Source organism: Bombus huntii, chromosome 1 (assembly GCF_024542735.1).
Source record: "Bombus huntii isolate Logan2020A chromosome 1, iyBomHunt1.1, whole genome shotgun sequence".
Taxonomy (NCBI): domain Eukaryota; kingdom Metazoa; phylum Arthropoda; class Insecta; order Hymenoptera; family Apidae; genus Bombus; species Bombus huntii.
The window spans coordinates 2,469,376-2,490,847 of record NC_066238.1 but is presented as its reverse complement, the minus strand read 5'-3'; the positions used below and the strand labels follow the sequence as shown (position 1 = coordinate 2,490,847).

The 21,472-nt window shown below is 40.1% G+C and overlaps 1 protein-coding gene and 2 long non-coding RNA genes across 13 annotated transcripts in view; 1 reads left to right on the top strand and 2 right to left on the bottom strand.

Moving 5' to 3' along the window:
• LOC126871333 (titin) overlaps nt 1-21,472 on the top strand; it is a 147,873-nt gene that overhangs the window by 99,165 nt on the left and 27,236 nt on the right. The window contains exon 56 of one of the 10 annotated variants that reach the window (XM_050630101.1): nt 611-829. The exons of the other annotated variants lie outside the window; for them this stretch is intronic. Within the exon in view, the coding sequence (XP_050486058.1) occupies nt 611-618 (8 nt within the window). The 3' untranslated portion in view covers nt 619-829. Of the gene's footprint in view, nt 1-610; nt 830-21,472 lie in introns of those variants that run through there. 10 annotated transcript variants of the gene reach the window in all.
• Nucleotides 15,965-16,487, bottom strand: LOC126872520 (uncharacterized). Its single transcript, XR_007692000.1, has 2 exons — nt 16,389-16,487; nt 15,965-16,145 (listed from the first exon to the last, which is right to left on the bottom strand). It is a non-coding gene; the product is annotated as an uncharacterized LOC126872520 (long non-coding RNA).
• LOC126872508 (uncharacterized) lies at nt 18,100-19,979 on the bottom strand. Of its 2 annotated transcripts, XR_007691996.1 has the most exons (3): nt 19,260-19,979; nt 18,900-19,016; nt 18,100-18,170 (listed from the first exon to the last, which is right to left on the bottom strand). It is a non-coding gene; the product is annotated as an uncharacterized LOC126872508 (long non-coding RNA). The 2 variants fall into 2 exon arrangements; XR_007691997.1 differs by lacking the exons at nt 18,100-18,170; nt 19,260-19,979 and adding an exon at nt 18,234-18,413 and having other exon boundaries at nt 18,900-19,251.

The following is a 21,472-nucleotide window of genomic DNA, read 5'->3' as shown; positions in this document are numbered from 1 at the left end:
GATTACTAAAGACAATTTTATCTGTAGTAGAATCTTAATCTTCAACTAGTATTATTGGATCATAGGTGACCATTACACGATAGATTATTCATTTTTAATTTATATTATTACATAGAACATTAGATTAATTTTTAGGTAATTGTTTAATTCAATCAACTAACGAATGATTTTTTATTACTGTACGTAATATTAATTTAATATGTAATTCTAATTGAATTAATTTAATATCTCAATGTTACATAATACGATGAATGCAAAATCTCTATCGTATAAGATAGGAGACATAATTTAAAAATGGAATTGTCCGAAATTAACTTCGTTACGAGTCATCTACGATCCATTGACACTAGTTGGGAATTAATTAAATCAAAGGAATGTGGCAATTCTGAACGGATACCAAATTCTTCATGAAACATTCTGCTACAAGCTTGAAGATCATCTTAATTACTAAATAAAAGATTCATCTCAAATTTAAAGCTCATTTGCGCTGACTAATAGAATCGATACCACGTATCGTAGACCAAAAGATATTGAAAGAAAAGAAAGCACGTGCGTGATCAATCATACGATACGGTCTTTACGTAATGATTATATTTTATTATTCTTTCAGATGCATGAAGCTTTACTTGATCGAATAATAGCAGTAAAATTGTTCTGCTTATGCCGCTATGCTTTCCACGCGCCGTATCCCTTCATTATTCTATTCTCCCTATTCCCTTAAATATAGTCACCTAAATTAGTATATCAATCTTTGACCCGCTTCACCAAACCACGTCCACCACCAAAAGCTTCTCGTTTTGAGCTTCGCTCTGCTAATCGCAGTTTCGATGTAAGTAAAATTTGATTTACGCTTCAATTCGTGTATTTCATTTGTATTTGGTAACGGATCCATCGTTTCCACCACATTTTTCTGTTTAACGTTTCATTTATGTTCTTTTTCATGCCTTGTTATATCATCTGAGAAACTGCGAAATAAATTATCACAAGATCATTGAAGTCGATAGATATTCGATTTCAATGAATCGAGTATTACATTTTCAATGAAAATTGTATGGTATACGATGCTTTGAATATTATCCAATCACCGCAGATATTAAATTTCAGTGCATTGGAAATTTAGAGAAATAATAATTTTCATGTCTGTATATATTTCATAGTTTCTACATCAATAGACTGTATTATATTATTCGTTTGTAAATAGATATTTACTGGTAGCAGTATATATTTGCAACGTTAGTTAGAATGCAATTGGCTGTTTTTACTTGTTACTGTTACACATTCAAGTTACACACTCACATGAATCTTTCTGTATAACAACGTTGTCCCACATACAAAATGATTAGCGATTAGACAAAAGATTTACCTTCTATGCCTTTTTATTTTCTTTTTAATTTCTCCACTTTATTTTATTTTCGACAGCAAGCACGATGTGTAACAGACAAGCGTCTCTTGTAGTTCTCTTTCTTTTTTTCTTTTGTGTTAATGTTGGTTTGACTTCTGGCCGGCCTATACTATCTCTTTCCACTGCCACTACACGAAATTTACACACGCATCACTTGTTATTAAACAACGCATGAGCACAGGTGCCTGCGAAGCAGCACTACCCATCGCACACTACTCTTAGATACCGCAACAAACATTCCAGAGACATCGTAATTCCAACCAGTGAAACAATATTCCATTCTGTACCGTTTTAAGAAACTTTACAAAAAGACACTGTGTCGATCGAGTAGTTTCCATCGCGAACATTATTTACCTGCCCGACGGTGTACTGTCTGTGACCCATTCAGGATGACACACTTTGCAATAGAATAATTATCTAGTAATTATATATAATGTGTTTACGCTGTTAGTTGCCAGCGATTTTTTAATATTTTTTTAGTATTTTTAGAAGTTTTTAGTATTTTTGTAAGTAATATGATAGCCCTAATACATTTTCAAAATGATGGAAACATGAATGTTTGTATATATTTCTATCCATTGAGATATAAATATATACACATAACTTTCTTATATTTTATGAACACGGTTGTCGAAACGATAATTTATTGCAATATATAATTCGCAATCCGATAGAGTATAAGATCACGTAAGCAAAAAAATTAAATAACATTCTTTAATTCGTATATTTTGGTGATACTAAATAGCAGCGTAGGTAGGTTTTTAAGCTCGTTTCAAAATATCTTACTCATTCTAATGTAAATAAATTATAGTTATCAGTGTAAATATATTCATAGTTTCCTCGTTACGAAATGCCATGGCATAATTTACAAAATCTATTCAAGGCATAGTATAAAGAGATAAAGAAACTTCCACCTCTTCTATTTTTGTTATAAATTTACGAAGAATGCGTAGTTAACCGATAATATTTTTATAATATTACAAATGTCATAATTTATTATATCATACTTGAGATTGATAACTCATACATTTGTAGTAAGTATTCTCTACTACCTCAATGTTTCATCTTATTTGAACCCATTTGTTGTAAATATTAAAAGTACCTCTAAAAAATTTGAAAATATTCCATCGAAATAGACAAAATCGAGAAAACTTCTATCGTTCCTTTGTACCTCTGATATTTTAACATTCTCGTCCTGAAAGGGTCAACGTTACGTATTCTCGCTAAGAGCACAATGAAATAAAACTATACGATACCTTTGGAAGCCGCGTAGAGTAAAATAGAATACGCTGTTCACACACTATCCGCTATATTCCAATTTTTCTTATTTTTTCCTTTTCTTTTACTTTCTCTTTCTATTATTTTCTTTTGATTTATTTTCTCTTACCTTCACACAAATTCCGTGCACTATACGTATGTAGGTTTTGTCTCACTCCTGTATCGTATTGAAGCACGTTGTCTGAGCAAGCAGCATCCGCATATTCTATGGTTCGTCGCATGAAGTCTGCAAAACAGTAAAACAAACAAATGTAAAAAAAATTACGAGAATGAAATTTTGTCGCCTAACTCGGGAAAGTGAGAGCGTGCGAACGAACGAACTGAGCGAAAGGCTTAACGTGAGAGAAAGACCGAACATGTCCGCGTTTATGATTGACACGAATATTCTCACATACTTTCCACAGAATACGAGGACACACGGCAGGCATACACGACACTGCACGAACGAAAAGTAACAAAACCAAAGGAACAAATCGAGGAGAGAAAGGAAGATAGGGACGAGGGGGTTCAAGTTGTAGAAATCGAGGAGATCGAAGAGACTGAAAAGAAGAAGAAGAAGAAAAAGGATGTGGAAGAAATTGAGGAAGAAGTCGAAACGATCGTTACTGAAACAGACTCGAAGGGCAGGGTGGCTCAAAAACAAAAGAAACGCGATGATTTAGAGAAACAGGTTGTAGAGGAAGAAGAAGAAATAATAGAAAAAGTAAGAAAAGAATTGAAACCCAAACGACCTAAGATTGGAAAAGACGAGGTTGAGCTGGAAGAAATCGAGGAATTCGAAGTGACAAAAGATAAATCAATGCCTTCGATCATGTTAAACGTTTCTAGCCAAAGACATCAAATAGTACCTTTGGATCGTACTATCGAACAAGCACCTGGAAAGCCAGAATTAGAGAAAGCTAAATTAACTATGGACACGATTACCCCATTAACCGAGCAACTGGTCCCCGTTCAGGAAAAAGAAATCGACGATATAACTCAAATTAGGCCCATTGAACGTAAAGCTTCCTTATCTATTTCACCGGTAGAACCTTATTCTACAACAGAAACAACAATTCAAGCTTCCACTGGCGAATTTTCTGATACCTTCAAACCTACATCCTACGAGGCAACACCAGCTTTCGTTCCATCGGAAGGTTTAATTGTCAGTGAGACCTTGACCAACGATGCTAATCTATCCGCTTTAACTATAGACAAACAAGAAGTCAGTAGAACTGCAGACGTTAGTGTGACTCTTCAAGAAGCTACTACTGTGTATGAAACCATGGTAAGTCAAAAGGAAGCTCCAACAGAAGATTTTGTGTCGCCATTGACAGTCAAAGCAGAAGACACTATTCTGCCTCAAGTAGGCTTATCAGTCTATGAAGTTCAAGAAGGATTGTCAGAAGACAAATTAGAACCATTAAAGACTGTACCAACTAAACCCAGAATAAACGTGACAGCAGTTGAACCATTGGTTGTCGAAGAAATTCGAGCAGAAGATAAACCAGGAAAGTATTACCCAGAACTGGTAGTTCCTACAGAAGTCGCCACAGAAACTGTTATTCCGCAACGTCAACGAGTCACAGAAGAAATGCACGCTCCTGAGAAGGAAGGTGAATATGTTCCAGGTAGATTACCACCTAGTCAGAAAGCACAAGTTGGAATATCTTATGGAAACGAAACAGCAATTATCCAACAGAATGTTGTTCAGGAAAGTGAGGGAGTGTTTATTTCTGAAAGGAAAACTGATACATTCGAGGCTACTCCAAATGTAACTCTGTTAGAAGGAGTTTCTGTATCTACGGTTCAAACGCAAGACACAGAGACTCATTTGACAATTGAAGAGATGAAGAAGGCTGTTGCTGATTTAAATGTAGTCGAGATTACATCAGCTGTGACAGTGGAGACTGTCCCGTCTGAGAAAGAGAAAGAGTATCAACCAGGAGACAAACCAACTACCAAGACAGCAGAGACATCAATATCTCCATTAGAAATTGGATCTATCACGAGTACACTTATTCAGGAGTCCGAGGGTATTTATCATCCAGATCAGAAGCCTACGAAAGTATTAGCGGAGACTTCTATCAGACCTGAAGAACATGTGATGGTATCAGAAATCCAGACAGCAGATTATCCGTCAGATTTCAAGGAAGAGTTGAAATACGTGCAAGAAAGTGGAACCGTGGCTGTGCAGTTGACAGAGGCTAAGATGGTCCAAGAAACCATGACTCACGATCGTGAGGCAAAAATGGATGAAATAGTCAAACCCGAAGAACGTATAGTAGAAACTAGTTACGACGCCATTAGAAGCGTTGAAGTGTTCCAGACTACGTCTATAGAAAAGGAAGCTGATCTTAAAATCTTCGAAATGCCAGAATCTCATCGTGGCAAGACAGTACCTACTCATCCTGTAGTTTCGTTAGAGGTTGAGATGATTCAACCAGAAGATAATCTAGGTGTTATCAAGAAAGAAGTTCCATCTTCTGGCATGGCTAAAATAGAACCCATTGGATTACAAGAGACTGTAGTGCGAGAGACTATTGTGGCAGAAGACGTAGCACCGGTTGAAAAAGACAAAGCACCCGAATCAAAGACGGCTGAAGTTACAATGAACGAAATAGAAGGCGTTCATACTACTATGGTAATCGCTAGCGAGAGAGAAGCTGAATATACACAAGTATCTGAGATTAAGGGAGCTTATGCTAGCACAGAATTTACTACACAAGTCGCACCAGTGTTCGAAGAAGTCAGAACTCATTCACCAACTGGAGAATACGTGCCTGAAGAGAAGCCAGCTTCTGGTGTAGCTCAACCATCACATGTTCCACTAGAGAGCGTAACTGTAGCCATGCAGCAGTTAGCAGAGAAAGAAGATTTGTATAAAACTGACGTACAGCCAGACCAGAAGACTGCAATTGTGGAATTGACTGAACCCAGACCTGGCCCAACTGTCTTGGAGGTTATTCCCCACGATCGTGAGAATGTTTACAGTCCTGACGTGAAGCCGCAGGATTATACTGCTCAGACATTGGTGTCCGGTCACACAGTTGCATTAAAATCAGAAACTTTAGTGGAGCAAAGCACCGCTGATATGAGTATTGACACACCTAGATCTGGAAAGGCTATTCCACAAAGAGATGCTTTGGAAGAATTGGTTATCACAGAGACAACTATTGCTGAAACAGAGAAAACGAGAGAAGCAGATGTTTTGCCAACTACTCAGAGTGCTGAGGTTGAAATTCAGATGAAGACTGAGAAATTAACAGTCACTGAGATAACCAGTGTCCAGGAAGAAGAAAAGTTGGAAGTGGAAGAGATACCAAAAGAAAGAAAAGTTACATTAGGAATCACTGGAGGACACGAGGTTGCTGAGTTACAGGAGACAGTTCTTGCGAGCAATGTAGATATTCTGAAAGAAGACAAGACAAAGGAAGAACATGCTAGTCAACAACAGAGTGGATTGGAAGTCGTTGAACAGACAGAGATATCTATTTCTGAGAAAGAGTCGCCTCTCCAAGAAGATATAAAACCTGATACTAAGAAAATTGAAGTCACTTTTGAAGAAGGTCAAGGTATCGTGGTAGGTATAACGTATCCAGAAGACAAAGAGGGAATATTCACTCGAGAAGAAAAACCTAGAGGCGTAGAAGCTACCGTAGACATCGACACACAAGGTGTAGCATCCAAATTGGAAATCCTTAGTGACACAAGCTTAAGTGATCTACCACATGAAGCGGTTCAAGAAATGAAACCAAAAACCACGATATTACCTATCGAAGCTGCAATTGCCGAAGAAGTACAGACCAGAGAGACAGAAGCACCATTCAGTGAGATTAAACCCTCTGATAAGAAAGCGAATCTTGAATTCGTGACAGGAGAAGGTTTAATTGTTTCAGCAGTTACTACTGAAGATAAAGAGAGTCTGCTTCCAGAAGGTGAGAAACCAGAGACCAAGACAGCTAGCTTCGATATCCCCACACATATTGTCGCTCAGACTAGTGAGACCACTACGACAGATAATGTGGGCGAATTTGAACGCAAAGAGGCTCTTACGGCAACAGCTACAACAGATCATATTACTTTCCACAGTTTAATTGCTTCCGAGACGGCTGCTGGTGATCTAGAAAAGCCTATGGAAGACTTTGTACAACCAGATAAAAAAGTAGTAGATATTTCATTCCAGGAAGAAGAAGGAATCACAGTAATTGAGACCATTGCTTCAGATATGGAGAAGGAATACTTCGAGAAGCTAGAGATCCATGGTAAACAAGCTGTACCTAGTTTCGATGCTCATAAAGTGGCTCAGCTGACAGAGATCAATCCAGCTGCTGTTTCTGGAGACTTAACTGTGCCTGCACCAACCACAGTCGCAGCTAAAGAAGAACGATTGCCATTTGAAAGCATCGTTCAAACTGAGACGGTTGTGTCTGAGACTGAGAAAGAATTCATGGACAAACCTGTAATCACCAACAAAGCAGAAATATCTATCAATGAAATCATCAGTGCCACTACCACTACTGAAATTCCAGCTGATAAAGAAGATATTCTCAAAATTCCTGAGAAACCGACTGAAAAACAGGCTAGTGTTCAGTTTGCTGGTCACGTGATCGCTGAGAAGACGGAGGTGACTGTAGATTCTAGTGCTGGAAAATTGGAAGAGATGAAACCAGTTTCAGCCGCAGCAATGCCATCTAGTATTCCTCTGGAAGCTATAATTAGCTCAGAAACACAACCAACTGAAGCTGAAGGATTGTTTAATAAGGATAAAGCGCCATTACAAGCTCTGGCTGACATGTCTCTAGTGGAAGAACAGAGTATACAGGTGTCAACCGTGGTTTTGGAAGATAAAGAGGAAGAATATAAGTCTAAAGAGCTTCCAGAGATGAAGACAGCTGGAAAGAGTTTGATTTCTGGTCACGTAGTCGCAGAAACAACTGTGCAAGTTGTAGATTTTAGCACAGGCGAATTTGTTGAAGAGAAACCATCAGGTGCCACTGCAATGCCAGAACATGTTCCATTTACTTCATTAATTGAGTCTCAGACTATTGTTCAAGAAAGTGAAGACAAATTTATACCAGGACAATTACCAGAAAATAAGAGAGCTGTTGTAGATCTTGAAGAAGGTAGAAAGATCGTGAGTGTATCTCAAGTAACTCCTGCAGACAAAGAATCTTTATATATTTCTGAAGAACAACCATCCAAACATGCAGCTTCTGTTGGATTAGACACCACTCATGCAATTGCTGAAACTACTACTATTTCTGTTGAAGATTCAATAGCAGAAGTAAAGGTAGAGAAACCAGATACTAAAAAGGCACTTCCCAGTCAAGAAGTATATCAAAGTGTACAAGTCACTCAAGATATCGTTCAAGATCAAGAAAATATTTTCGAAGGAAAATTCAAGCCAGAAGTTCAGAAGGTAGAAGTCTCTATCGAAGAAGGTAAACGCGTGACTACTGTGACTGAAGTCAGCGCAGCTGATAAGGAAGAGATATTAAAAACTGTTCAAGAAGAGAAAACACGATCGGCAGTGCCAGGTATTGTATCCGGACATGAAGTGGCGGAAGGATCAGAGGTTATTCCACAGATAAGTACTGGAGATGTGGACATTGTCAAACCTATCACAGCAACAGCACAAGTAGGCCAGAAACCATTCGAAACAATCGAAATGACGGAACAAATCCTAGCAGAAAAAGAAATAGATAAGGTTGAGGAAATATCGATGCAGAGGACTAGTGCACGTGTAACAATAGATGAGAACAGGTTTATTGCTATAACAGAGGCAACTACAGCTCAAGATGGTGAAGTAGAACTGTCAGCTATGAAGAAACCTCGCGAGGAAGTAGCAAAACCAGCGATGGAAGGCAAAGAAGTCGCTGAACAGATGGAAGTAAATCTTAGAGAGGGACTTGGAGATCTTCCTGAAGCACCAAAACCGACGACTTTTGAAGCTCATTCTATTCAAACTATGCTGGAGAGCGTTGATATTAGTGAAACAGTTCCGCAAGAACATAGTGCGATATTCAAGGAGAAGATGAAGTTGGATGAACATAGCGCGAAAGTGAGCTTCGTGGAAGGAAAGAGTGTCACAGTTTCTCATGTAATCACTCAGGATAAGGAAGACTCTATGACCATACAAAAACGTGAAGAGAGCACTGCAGAGGTTACTTTGACAAAGGTTGGAATGGACGTGGCGCAGAAGGCTCAGGTATTTGTCGAACAGAGCACTGGTGCTGTTCAGCCCTTAGAGAAACGCGAGGTCAAAGCTCATCCTAAACAAGATGCTTTAGAACCTATAATTATTGAAGATATTCCAAGCGTAGAGAGCGAAGGAATATTTGATAAATATCCAAAAACAATTTCGTCGATTGCAGTGCCCATGTTTGAGGAAGGTCACGGAATATCTGTGACGGAAGTGACATCAGCTGAGGTTGAGTCTCTATTGAAGGAGAAGAAATTGGAAGCTGCTCAGACAGCTAGTAGTACAATCATCACAGAACGTAATATTATCGAGACCACTACCGTTGAGTCTCAAGTTAATATGCCAGATAAAGTAAAGGATATTACCATGCAACCTCAAGTAGCTGTTCCTGGACAAGACACGTTTGAAAGTATCATTGTGAGTCAGAATATAGTTGAAGAAAGTGAACGTTCGTTCGAAGGCGTGTTCAAACCTCAAACTCAAAAAGCAGATATAGATATACAGAAAATGACGCCTCTTCAAATTTCGGAGACTATTACAGAAGACAAAGAGAGTGTCTTTGATGTAGCACCCAAAAGAGAAGGATTTATAGCCACTCAAGATATCAGTCTTCATGAAACTGTAGTTGGATCGTTAGTGGAGAGTATTCAGAGCACTCAAGAGATCCACGAAGAGAAACGAGTATCTTCTCAAGCCACGATGACACAAACTGTCATAGAGACAGCTGTTAAGATGGAGACGACGACTGGTGAACGCGAAGAGACGTTTGAAGGGAAATTCAAACCTGAAGAACAAAAAGGAAAACCTCAGATGGAAGGACTTACCACTGTTACAGTTACTGAAGTAGTTTCTAATGAAATTGAAGATATTTTGCCTGCAACTGTTGCACCTAAAGGGCAGCAAGCTCAGCCTAGTTTAACTGGCAGAGAAGTTCCTGAAGTAACGCAAATAGTCACTGGAGCAACCACTGAAGAATTCGAAAAAATAACTCAATTGAAGGAACAACAAGGTAAAATGGAAGTAGAAGAATTGTCTTCAGTAACGATTTCTGAAGTAATTTCCAACGAAACGGAGGACATATTCACTACTAAGTTTATGCCTAAAGATCAGAAGGCAGAGTTCAACATACTAGGCCGAGAAGCTGCAGAAACATCTCAAGTGACCACCATAACCGAAGCTGAAGAACTTGCAGTGAAACGTCCTGAAGAACAGAAAGGAAAACCAAAATTGGACGAACTGACTCCACTTACAATTTCTCATGTTGTATCTGAAGAAGCTGAGGAAACACTACCAACAGCGGAAGTTCCAAAAGAGAAGACAGCTCAGCCTAGTCTAATAGGAAGAGACGTAGCAGAAACTATGCAGGTGTTGACTGTTGCCAGTGCAGAGGAACTTGTAGCACCCAAAGCACCAGAAGAACAAAAAGGAAAACCGCAAGTTGAAGAATTATCTCCTTTGACAGTTTCACAGGTGGTTTCTCAAGAAGCGGAGGAAGCTTTGCCTGCGCCGGAAATTCCAGTTGAAAGGGAGGCACAGCCAAGCATGATAGGCAGAGACGTGGCACAGACGATGGAAGTTTTGACTATGGCGAATGTTGATACGTTGGCTGAAGATAAGAAGCCTGGAGAACAGAAAGGAGTTCCTGGTTTGGAAGAATTTGTGTCTCTGTCAATATCACAGACAGTTTCTACTGAGATGGAGGACTTGTTACCTAGTCCTGAAGTGCCTACAGAAAAAATGGCACAGCCGAGTTTACTAGGTCGTGATGTAGCAGAAACCACACAAATTTTGACTATGATGGCAGCGGAGGAACTAATAGCTGAGCATGCACCGGAACAACAGAAAGGAAAACCAAATGTAGAAGAACTGACTTCTGTTACAGTTTCTCAGACTGTCTCGCACGAGACTGAAGAGACGTTAGAGAAACAAGTAGCACCTAGCACAGCGACTGCTAAGCCTGCTTTTACGGGGAGAGAAGTCGCCGAGACTAGTCAAATTCTTACTGTGACTAATGTAGGAGAATTAGAAAAGCACATATTACCTGAAGGACAAAAAGTAAAACCACGATTGGACGAACTTACGTCTATAACAGTTTCTCAAGTAATGTCTAGTGAATTGGAGGATACTCTGCCATCTCCCGAAAAACCAAGTGAGAAGATTGCTCAGCCACAGATGACTGGCAGAGAGGTAGCTGAGAAAACCGAAGTCTTAACTGTGACGAATGTCGAAGAGTTGCAGAAGTTGGATAAGCCTGAGAGTCAGAAGGGTAAACCAGATGTGGAAGAGCTCAGCTTCCTCACTGTTTCAGAAGTGGTATCGACAGAAGCTGAGAAGGAATTACCAGCTCCAGAAGCTCCTAAAGAACGCAAGGCACATCCACAGTTAGATAGTATTGAAGTCGCAGAGACCTCGGAAATATTAACTATGACCAGTGCTCAAGAACTTCATAAACCAAAAGCACCGGAAGAACAAAAAGGAAAACCTCAATTAGAAGAGTTGCTTTCCCTATCAGTATCAGAAGTCGCGTTTGGTGAAGCAGAGCAGGGTCTTCCAACTCCTGACGAACCTACCACTCAAACAGCCAAACCTAGTCTACTAGGTATCCAGGTTGCTCAGAAATCCCAAGTAATTACATCAGTTATAGCTGAAGAGTTACAAGAAACTACCAAACCAGATACCAAACAAATAGTTCCTGAACAAATTCCATTCGAAAGTATAGAACAAATACAGCCAATAACCCAAGAAAGCGAAGATACGTTTATCGTAGAAAAAACAGCTAAGTCAGCTACAGCAGAGATGTCGTTCCGTGTGTCTGAGAGTGTCGAAATAACTCAAGTGACGGCCACGGAACAAGAGTCAAAGGAAGTCATAAAAGGCGTTGCTAAAGAAGTTTCAGCTCAACCTGATGTGATTAAACACGAAGTAGCTGTGAAAACTGAAATTCAGCCAGCTGACGCAGCTGGCGAATTTAAAGTAACTAGACCAGAGAAAAAGACAGCCAAAGGTGTAGAGGAGATTCAACAAGGTGTGATCGTAACAGAACCATTGAGCTCTGGTGAGATTGAGTCAGAAATGCCCGAGTCTGTATTACCTTTCGCGAAGTTAGCGAGCGTTACTATCGAGGCAGAACACCTGGAACACGTTATGGGTGAGTATTATTGTTATCAAGGTATTCGATTGGCATCGACGGGACGGACGAGCATGTGGACGATTAGGATTGGACCAGAAGACGCATTGACAATAGTGGTTATATTGATTTGGTTGTTGAGAGATCATAGGGGAGGCTCGATCGAAGCGGAAGAACGATCAACGCGCAAAACGTTTAAATGCGTCTTCCAAGCAGGTTTGATAGGGTCGTCAGGTATAGGATAATGGTTGTAGGAAATCGTGTAAGGTAGGTATGTAGACAACACACAGAATCAAACACGATATGGAAAGGTTCATATAAACAACACGGATTACTATCACACAGAACACACAACAGTTCATTCATCAGACAAAATACAAGAATTTCATCCGAAACAGGTTTATACGTCGCGTTTAGTGTTTTGTGTTACGAAATCGATGATTCGAGACACAAACAATACAAACTAACCAACCCAAGCCCCGAATACGCTTTCGGTGAAGTATCGCGGTTATATGTGAGAAGTCAAACCAAAAAAAAGTAAAAGAAAAGCAAAATAGTGCGCGAACGATTACTGTCACGACACGATAATCATATCACACTTGTTCTTGTATACATTTCAGAAACTACAGAAGTACCAGCGCAACAACATCACATCACAATCACACAACACACAAAACACGATACGCCACAGCAATTGATCGAATCAGACACAGAAGTAATTGAAGAATATACAACGAAATTCAGGCGCGGAAGTAAAGAGGATGAAACAGCGGCGGTTAAGACTAAGAAAACGATTATTCGTAAGAAAAAGCCTAAAACAGAAGCTGAAGAAGATAATGTCGTTGTCATTGAAGAGGAACTTGAAGATATTAAACCACAGATACCAGCGATACCGAAGAAACAATTTATGCCTATTGAAGAGATTACAACAACTATGGATGTTGAAGAGATAATACCTACAAGAATCGACGAGGTTGAGGAAACTCAGAAGGAAGAGGAGAAAGTAGAAGTTGAAGTAATTCAAGTTCAAGATACTGATAAAACTAAGAAAGTAACGAAGAAGATTATACGTCAGAAAGGAAGAACTCAAAAAGTTACCGAAGAAACGACGGTGGAAGAGGAAGGCAAAGCACCTGTAACAACGGTGATAACAAAACCTACGGAGATGATAGAAACGACTGAAAGAGAAATTAAAAAGGAGAAGCCAGTAGAAGAACAAATACCAGAGGAGGAAACGAAACCATTGGCACCAGTAGAGTATATTATACCCACGGTGCAACAAGTGGAAGAACAAGTGACGGTGACGGAAGAAGTATCAAAAGAAGGAAAACCTAAGAAGGTTACCAAGAAAAAGGTAATTAAGAGGGATGGCAAGGAGCAACAGGTGACTGAAGTAGTGACAGTCGAAGAAGAAGGGAAAGCTCCGGAGACCAGTGTCATTGAAGGACCAGTGGAAGAAATAGTCGAAGAGATTATGAAACGTTTGCCTCCATCAGCGTATGCTAAACCATCAGAAGTTGAAGAAGTCAGAGAGCAAGTGACAGTTACTGAAGAAATTACGAGAGAAGGTAAACCCAAAAAGGTTACCAAGAAGAAGTTAATTAAACGAAGAGGTAAAGAACAACAGGTGACGGAGGTAGTAACGGTTGAAGAGCAAGGAAAGAAACCCGTAACAACAGTGACTGAAGGACCAACAGAGGAAATTGTCGAGGAAACTATAAAACCACTGCCCGCACCCGAACGTATTACACCAACTGAAGTAGAAGAAGTCAGAGAGCAAGTGACAGTTACTGAAGAAATTACGAGAGAAGGTAAACCCAAAAAGGTTACCAAGAAGAAGCTAATTAAACGAAGAGGTAAAGAACAACAGGTGACGGAAGTAGTAACGGTTGAAGAACAAGGAAAGAAACCCGTAACAACAGTGACTGAAGGCCCAATAGAGGAAATTGTCGAGGAAACAATAAAACCATTGCCCGCTCCCGAACGTATTACACCAACTGAAGTAGAAGAAGTCAGAGAGCAAGTGACAGTTACTGAAGAAATTACGAGAGAAGGTAAACCCAAAAAGGTTACCAAGAAGAAGCTAATTAAACGAAGAGGTAAAGAACAACAGGTGACGGAAGTAGTAACGGTTGAAGAGCATGGAAAGAAACCCGAAACAACAGTGACTGAAGGACCAACAGAGGAAATTGTCGAGGAAACTATAAAACCACTGCCCGCACCCGAACGTATTACACCAACTGAAGTAGAAGAAGTCAGAGAGCAAGTGACAGTTACTGAAGAAATTACGAGAGAAGGTAAACCCAAAAAGGTTACCAAGAAGAAGCTAATTAAACGAAGAGGTAAAGAACAACAGGTGACGGAAGTAGTAACGGTTGAAGAACAAGGAAAGAAACCCGTAACAACAGTGACTGAAGGCCCAATAGAGGAAATTGTCGAGGAAACAATAAAACCATTGCCCGCTCCCGAAAGTATTACACCAACTGAAGTAGAAGAAGTCAGAGAGCAAGTGACAGTTACTGAAGAAATTACGAGAGAAGGTAAACCCAAAAAGGTTACCAAGAAGAAGCTAATTAAACGAAGAGGTAAAGAACAACAGGTGACGGAAGTAGTAACGGTTGAAGAACAAGGAAAGAAACCCGTAACAACAGTGACTGAAGGCCCAATAGAGGAAATTGTCGAGGAAACAATAAAACCATTGCCCGCTCCCGAACGTATTACACCAACTGAAGTAGAAGAAGTCAGAGAGCAAGTGACAGTTACTGAAGAAATTACAAGAGAAGGTAAACCCAAAAAGGTTACCAAGAAGAAGCTAATTAAACGAAGAGGTAAAGAACAGCAGGTGACGGAAGTAGTAACGGTTGAAGAACAAGGAAAGAAACCCGTAACAACAGTGACTGAAGGTCCAATAGAGGAAATTGTGGAGGAAACCATAAAACCACTGCCCGCGCCCGAACGTATTACACCAACTGAAGTAGAAGAAGTCAGAGAGCAAGTGACAGTTACTGAAGAAATTACGAGAGAAGGTAAACCCAAAAAGGTTACCAAGAAGAAGATAATTAAACGAAGAGGTAAAGAACAACAGGTGACGGAAGTAGTAACGGTTGAAGAACATGGAAAGAAACCCGAAACAACAGTGACTGAAGGACCAACAGAGGAAATTGTTGAGGAAACTATAAAACCACTGCCCGCACCCGAACGTATTACACCAACTGAAGTAGAAGAAGTCAGAGAGCAAGTGACAGTTACTGAAGAAATTACGAGAGAAGGTAAACCCAAAAAGGTTACCAAGAAGGAGATAATTAAACGAAGAGGTAAAGAACAACAGGTGACGGAAGTGGTAACGGTTGAGGAGCATGGAAAGAAACCCGAAACAACAGTGACTGAAGGACCAACAGAGGAAATTGTGGAAGAAACCATAAAACCACTGCCCGCGCCCGAACGTATTACACCAACTGAAGTAGAAGAAGTCAGAGAGCAAGTGACAGTTACTGAAGAAATTACGAGAGAAGGTAAACCCAAAATGGTTACCAAGAAGAAGATAATTAAACGAAGAGGTAAAGAACAACAGGTGACGGAAGTAGTAACGGTTGAAGAACAAGGAAAGAAACCCGTAACAACAGTGACTGAAGGCCCAATAGAGGAAATTGTGGAGGAAACCATAAAACCACTGCCCGCGCCCGAACGTATTACACCAACTGAAGTAGAAGAAGTCAGAGAGCAAGTGACAGTTACTGAAGAAATTACGAGAGAAGGTAAACCCAAAAAGGTTACCAAGAAGAAGATAATTAAACGAAGAGGTAAAGAACAACAGGTGACGGAAGTAGTAACGGTTGAAGAACATGGAAAGAAACCCGAAACAACAGTGACTGAAGGACCAACAGAGGAAATTGTCGAGGAAACTATAAAACCACTGCCCGCACCCGAACGTATTACACCAACTGAAGTAGAAGAAGTCAGAGAGCAAGTGACAGTTACTGAAGAAATTACGAGAGAAGGTAAACCCAAAAAGGTTACCAAGAAGAAGATAATTAAACGAAGAGGTAAAGAACAACAGGTGACGGAAGTGGTAACGGTTGAGGAGCATGGAAAGAAACCCGAAACAACAGTGACTGAAGGACCAACAGAGGAAATTGTGGAGGAAACCATAAAACCTCTGCCCGCGCCCGAACGTATTACACCAACTGAAGTAGAAGAAGTCAGAGAGCAAGTGACAGTTACTGAAGAAATTACGAGAGAAGGTAAACCCAAAAAGGTTACCAAGAAGAAGCTAATTAAACGAAGAGGTAAAGAACAGCAGGTGACGGAAGTAGTAACGGTTGAAGAACAAGGAAAGAAACCCGTAACAACAGTGACTGAAGGTCCAATAGAGGAAATTGTGGAGGAAACCATAAAACCACTGCCCGCTCCCGAACGTATTACACCAACTGAAGTAGAAGAAGTCAGAGAACAAGTGACAGTTACTGAAGAAATTACGAGAGAAGGTAAACCCAAAAAGGTTACCAAGAAGAAGCTAATTAAACGAAGAGGTAAAGAACAGCAGGTGACGGAAGTAGTAACGGTTGAAGAACAAGGAAAGAAACCCGTAACAACAATGACTGAAGGTCCAATAGAGGAAATTGTGGAGGAAACCATAAAACCACTGCCCGCTCCCAAACGTATTACACCAACTGAAGTAGAAGAAGTCAGAGAGCAAGTGACAGTTACTGAAGAAATTACGAGAGAAGGTAAACCCAAAAAGGTTACCAAGAAGAAGATAATTAAACGAAGAGGTAAAGAACAACAGGTGACGGAAGTGGTAACGGTTGAGGAGCATGGAAAGAAACCCGAAACAACAGTGACTGAAGGACCAACAGAGGAAATTGTGGAGGAAACCATAAAACCACTGCCCGCGCCCGAACGTATTACACCAACTGAAGTAGAAGAAGTCAGAGAGCAAGTGACAGTTACTGAAGAAATTACGAGAGAAGGTAAACCCCAGAAAATCATTAAGAAAAAGGTTATCAAACGTAAAGGTCAGGAACAAAAAGTGACTGAGACAGTTACTGTTGAGGAAGCAGGAAAAGCACCTGTAACGACGGTGACTGAAGGACCAGTGGAAGAAATAGTAGAAGAAGTGATAAAACCGGAAGTTATTAGACCAAAAGATGTAGAAGAGGTAACTGAACAAGTCACAGTCGCCGAAGAATTAACCAAAGAAGGTAAACCAAAGAAAACTACAAAGAGAAAAATCATCAAACGTAAGGGAAAAGTACAGCAGGTCACTGACGTGGTTACAGTTGAAGAGAAAGGAAAACCTCCTATCACTACAGTAAAGGAAGGCCCAGTAGAAGAGGTAGTGGACGAAACAATTAAACCTCTTCCAGCAGCAGAATACGCAAAACCAGGTGAAGTCGAGGAAGTTCATGAACAAGTTACAGTTATCCAGGAAGTCAGTAGATCGGGCAAACCAAAGAAAACTATTAAAAAGAAAGTCATCAAACGCAAAGGTCCAGAACAACAAGTTACTGAAATTGTGACTGTTGAAGAAGAAGGAAAAGCACCAGTGACAACAATTACCGAGGGACCAGTTGAAAAAATAGTAGAGACTTTCACTAAACCATTGCCTGCCCCACAACGTATTGAACCAACCGAAGTTGAAGAAGTACGTGAGCAAGTGACAGTTACTGAGGAAGTAACTAGAGAAGGTAAGCCGAAGAAGACCACAAAGAAAAAGATCATTAAAAGAAAAGGTCAAGATCAGAAAGTAACTGAGATAGTAACTGTTGAAGAACAAGGCAAAACTCCAGTCATAACTGTAAAGGAAGGACCAGTAGAAGAAGTTCTAGAAGAAACAATAAAAACATTGCCTGCTCCAGAAAAAGTAAGACCAACTGAAGTTGAGGAGATTAGAGAACAAGTGACTGTCACTGAAGAGATAACTAAAGAAGGAAAACCTAAAAAGACTACCAAAAAGAAAATAATCAAACGAAAAGGAAAAGAACAACAAGTGACTGAGATGGTAACCGTTGAAGAACAAGGAAAAAGACCCGTTACAACGGTGACTGAAGGACCTGTGGAGGAAGTTGTAGAGGAAATTATAAAGCCGCTGGCTCTTCCAGAGTATACCACACCAACTGAGGTGGAAGAGATACGTGAACAAGTCACTGTCACTGAAGAAGTAACTAAAGAAGGCAAACCTAAAAAGACCACCAAAAAGAAGATAATCAAACGAAAAGGAAAAGAACAACAAGTAACTGAGATGGTAACCGTTGAAGAACAAGGAAAGAGACCAGTTACGACTGTACCTGAAGGTCCAACAGAAGAAGTTGTAGAAGAAATAATAAAAGAAGTGCCAGTTCCAGAAGGATTAAAACCAACTGAAGTTGAGGAGATCAGAGAACAAGTGACTGTCACTGAAGAGGTAACTAAAGAAGGCAAACCTAAAAAAACTACCAAAAAGAAAATAATCAAACGAAAAGGAAAAGAACAACAAGTGACTGAGATGGTAACCGTTGAAGAACAAGGAAAAAGACCCGTTACAACGGTGACTGAAGGACCTGTGGAGGAAGTTGTAGAGGAAGTTATAAAGCCGCTGGCTCTTCCAGAGTATATCACACCAACTGAGGTGGAAGAGATACGTGAACAAGTCACTGTCACTGAAGAAGTAACTAAAGAAGGCAAACCTAAAAAGACCACCAAAAAGAAGATAATCAAACGAAAAGGAACAGAACAACAAGTAACTGAGATGGTAACCGTTGAAGAACAAGGAAAGAGACCAGTTACGACTGTAACTGAAGGTCCAACAGAAGAAGTTGTAGAAGAAATAATAAAAGAAGTGCCAGTTCCAGAAGGATTAAAACCAACTGAAGTTGAGGAGATCAGAGAACAAGTGTCTGTCACTGAAGAGGTAACTAAAGAAGGCAAACCTAAAAAGACTACCAAAAAGAAGATAATCAAACGAAAAGGAAAAGAACAACAAGTGACTGAGATGGTAACCGTTGAAGAACAAGGAAAAAGACCCGTTACAACGGTGACTGAAGGACCTGTGGAGGAAGTTGTAGAGGAAGTTATAAAGCCGCTGGCTCTTCCAGAGTATATCACACCAACTGAAGTTGAGGAGATCAGAGAACAAGTGTCTGTCACTGAAGAGGTAACTAAAGAAGGCAAACCTAAAAAGACTACCAAAAAGAAGATAATCAAACGAAAAGGAAAAGAACAACAAGTAACTGAGATGGTAACCGTTGAAGAACAAGGAAAGAGACCAGTTACAACGGTGACTGAAGGACCTGTGGAGGAAGTTGTAGAGGAAGTTATAAAGCCGCTGGCTCTTCCAGAGTATATCACACCAACTGAGGTGGAAGAGATACGTGAACAAGTCACTGTCACTGAAGAAGTAACTAAAGAAGGCAAACCTAAAAAGACCACCAAAAAGAAGATAATCAAACGAAAAGGAACAGAACAACAAGTAACTGAGATGGTAACCGTTGAAGAACAAGGAAAGAGACCAGTTACGACTGTAACTGAAGGTCCAACAGAAGAAGTTGTAGAAGAAATAATAAAAGAAGTGCCAGTTCCAGAAGGATTAAAACCAACTGAAGTTGAGGAGATCAGAGAACAAGTGTCTGTCACTGAAGAGGTAACTAAAGAAGGCAAACCTAAAAAGACTACCAAAAAGAAGATAATCAAACGAAAAGGAAAAGAACAACAAGTGACTGAGATGGTAACCGTTGAAGAACAAGGAAAGAGACCCGTTACAACGGTGACTGAAGGACCTGTGGAGGAAGTTGTAGAGGAAGTTATAAAGCCGCTGGCTCTTCCAGAGTATATCACACCAACTGAAGTTGAGGAGATCAGAGAACAAGTGTCTGTCACTGAAGAGGTAACTAAAGAAGGCAAACCTAAAAAGACTACCAAAAAGAAGATAATCAAACGAAAAGGAAAAGAACAACAAGTAACTGAGATGGTAACCGTTGAAGAACAAGGAAAGAGACCAGTTACAACGGTGACTGAAGGACCTGTGGAGGAAGTTGTAGAGGAAGTTATAAAGCCGCTGGCTCTTCCAGAGTATATCACACCAACTGAGGTGGAAGAGATACGTGAACAAGTCACTGTCACTGAAGAAGTAACTAAAGAAGGCAAACCTAAAAAGACCACCAAAAAGAAGATAATCAAACGAAAAGGAAAAGAACAACAAGTAACTGAGATGGTAACCGTTGAAGAACAAGGAAAGAGACCAGTTACAACGGTGACTGAAGGACCTGTGGAGGAAGTTGTAGAGGAAGTTATAAAGCCGCTGGCTCTTCCAGAGTATATCACACCAACTGATGTGGAAGAGATACGTGAACAAGTCACTGTCACTGAAGAAGTAACTAAAGAAGGCAAACCTAAAAAGACCACCAAAAAGAAGATAATCAAACGAAAAGGAAAGGAGCAACAAGTGACTGAGATGATAACCGTTGAAGAACAAGGAAAGAGACCAGTTACGACTGTAACCGAAGGTCCAACAGAAGAAATTGTAGAAGAACAGATAAAACTACTTCCAACCGCAGAATTTGTGAGACCATCTGATGTAGAAGAAGTACGTGAACAAATAACTGTCACAGAAGAAATAACTAAAGAAGGCAAACCAAAGAAAGTCACCAAAAAGAAAATCACCAAACGTAAAGGCAAAAAACAACAAGTTACGGAGGTTGTCACTGTTGAAGAAGAAGGTAAGCCTCCAGTAAGAACAGTTACTGACGGTCTGACAGAGGAACTTATAGAAGAAATAATAAAACCACTGCCTGCACCGGAGAAAATCCATCCATCTGAAGTAGAAGAGATACGTGAACAAGTGACTGTGGCAGAAGAAATGACAATGGAAGGCAAACCTAAAAAGGTAACTAAGAAAAAGATTGTCAAGCGCAAAGGGAAGGAACAACAAGTCACAGAACTTGTCACTGTCGAAGAGCAAGGAAAAGCACCAGTTACTACAATTACTGAAGGTCCACTGGAGGAAGTACTAGAAGATACACTAAAAGTACTTCCTGCTCCTGATCACGCCAAATCGGGAGAAATTGAAGAGTTACGTGAACAAGTAACAGTCACAGAAGAAGTAAGCACAGAAGGCAAGCCTAAAAAGATTACCAAAAAGAAGGTTATTAAACGTAAAGGCAAAGAACAACAGGTGACTGAAGTGGTAACAGTTGAAGTAAAAGGTAAACGACCTGTTACAACCGTAACCGAGGGTCCTGTAGAAGAAGTAGTGGAGGAATTTGTAAAACCTCTGCCCATAATTCAACGCGTCGAACCATCTGAAGTGGAAGAGATTCGAGAAGAAGTCACAGTCACTCAAGAAGTGACTAATAAGGGTAAACCAAAGAAGACAACCAAAAAGAAAATAATCAAACGTAAGGGCAAAGAACAACAGGTAACGGAGGTTGTCACTGTTGAAGAACAGGGTAAGAGACCTGTTAAAACTGTTTCTGAAGGGCCTGTTGAAGAAGTGGTTGAAGAGACA